This window comes from Limulus polyphemus, unplaced genomic scaffold, assembly GCF_000517525.1.
Source record: "Limulus polyphemus unplaced genomic scaffold, Limulus_polyphemus-2.1.2 Scaffold4385, whole genome shotgun sequence".
Classification (NCBI taxonomy): Eukaryota; Metazoa; Arthropoda; class Merostomata; order Xiphosura; family Limulidae; genus Limulus; species Limulus polyphemus.
The window spans coordinates 11,117-13,116 of NW_013669995.1; the positions used below are offsets into that span (position 1 = coordinate 11,117).

At 29.1% G+C, this 2,000-nt stretch overlaps 1 protein-coding gene across 2 annotated transcripts in view; it reads left to right on the top strand.

The window, feature by feature from the left end:
* Positions 1-841: 841 nt before the first annotated feature.
* The window catches only part of LOC106471066 (tyrosine-protein kinase PR2-like), a 32,340-nt gene continuing 31,181 nt past the window's right edge, over positions 842-2,000 (top strand). For both annotated transcript variants that reach the window (XM_013931654.2, XM_022399689.1), the window contains exon 1: positions 842-1,043. In XM_013931654.2, the coding sequence (XP_013787108.2) occupies positions 846-1,043 (198 nt within the window). In that variant the 5' untranslated portion in view covers positions 842-845. The remainder of the gene's footprint in view (positions 1,044-2,000) is intronic.

Genomic DNA, 2,000 nt, shown 5'->3' on the forward strand with positions numbered 1-2,000 from the left:
ATCCCGTGCTGTGAGAACACTGCATGTCTAGTCTCAATCATGTCATGCTACACGAATTATTTCATTGGATAATGTTATTGCTACATTTTTTTAGTTTTCTGATTAGTCATGCAGTGCATGACTTGCGTACCATGACTGCATGCCACTGTTCAACATATCAGATAAGCGTGGTTTAGTACAGGTTTATACTAAAGCTTTAGTGAGCACAGTTTTGCTTCAAGGTAATCATTCTGTGTGGTTTTGTTAAGAAAAATATTGAACTATATTTCAGCTCCAGTGGTTCCTACATTTTTTATGCTTATTAGGCAGGAAACTTTTACGTTATTATGGTGCTTTAAAAGATTGCTGAAGAAGTAACTGTCAGTTACATGTATTGAATTAGAATCGGACGTATAGTTAGTCAGAAAATATTTTATACAACAACTGTACATATATATGTATAATAATGGTTGGAGACGGCTTGAATGGTACATTTGCTGTTATGTTAAACTTATATTAAAGTTCATTACCCATTCAAGCCATCTCCAACAATTATTAGTCTCAAAGTGGGTTCCTCGTCATCGAATTTGAGTACATATATGTATGTAGTTATTGGTTGTCTTGTGTATTTTGTAAATATTTATAAATACTTTATTCTCTTTGAATGTGTAGTAGAAAATTTTTAAATAGATAAGCCATAGAACTTGATCCCAGTCTAACGTAAAATTGGTTAAACTCCAGATAAGTCTTTTTTTTTCTTTTTCAACTACTAATGTAGTGACTTCTTATGACTTATCCTATTATAGTCTCTCGTACATAGGTAATTATATTCGTATAACTCTTTATGAATTTTTTTTTATAGAAAAATGCTACCAAAGTCTAAGGAAGATGTTGACCGAATGTTTGCCATCTTTTCAAAAACAAATATCAATACTGTTTCGAGTCCATCATCTTCTCCTGATAGGGTGATTTCTAGCGACAGCGTTGATATTAAGAAAGAAATTGGGATAGGTTTATTTGGTGTTGTTAAACAAGGAGTTTGGACCAATGAACATGATATTAAGGTAAGTTCTTTAAACCTAAATTAGTACTTTGTGTCATTGATACAAACTTGTACGCTTCCTTCCACTTTTGGAGCTTCGGAAAAATCAATTTTTTTCTTTTTTCACAATTTTCCAAATTATTTTTATGTTAATTACAACTAAACAACTTAAATTTAGAATTTCAAATGGGGGGTCTAGAGCTGGATAATTAATTGATGCAATGAATTACCGATTAGATTTGATTACATCAATTACTGTCACATAAAATAAATGATTTATCAAAATTATGATTAGTTGAGTATTTTCATGACTTTAATAAATTTAACCAAAATTAATGTTTCCAATTATTGGTGGTTTTGATTATTATCATCAAATTTCATTGATTGATTGATTTGAGCATAATTTTAGTTAATTAATTATATTATTTGATAGTAATTGGTGTAATTAATGCTCATAAGTAATTGATTATATCAATCAGTAAAGTTAATTACCAAGCTCTATTCACTAATACAATTCTTACCAAGTTTATTACAATTACACACAATGATATCAGTTCACTAATGAAATTCTTAACAAACATATTAAAGTTACACACAATGATATCAGTTCACTAATGAAATTCTTAACAAACATATTAAAGTTACACACGATGATATCAGTTCACTAATGAAATTCTTAACAAACATATTACAGTTACATACAATGATATCAGTTCACTAATGAAATTCTTAACAAACATATTACAGTTACACACGATATCAGTTCACTAATACAATTCTTACCAAGTTTATTACAGTTACACACAATGATATCAGTTCACTAATGAAATCCTTATCAAACATATTACAGTTACACACGATATCAGTTCACTAATGAAATTGTTATCAAACATATTACAGTTACACACGATATCAGTTCACTAATGAAATTCTTATCAAACATATTACAGTTACACACGATATCAGTTCACTAATGAAA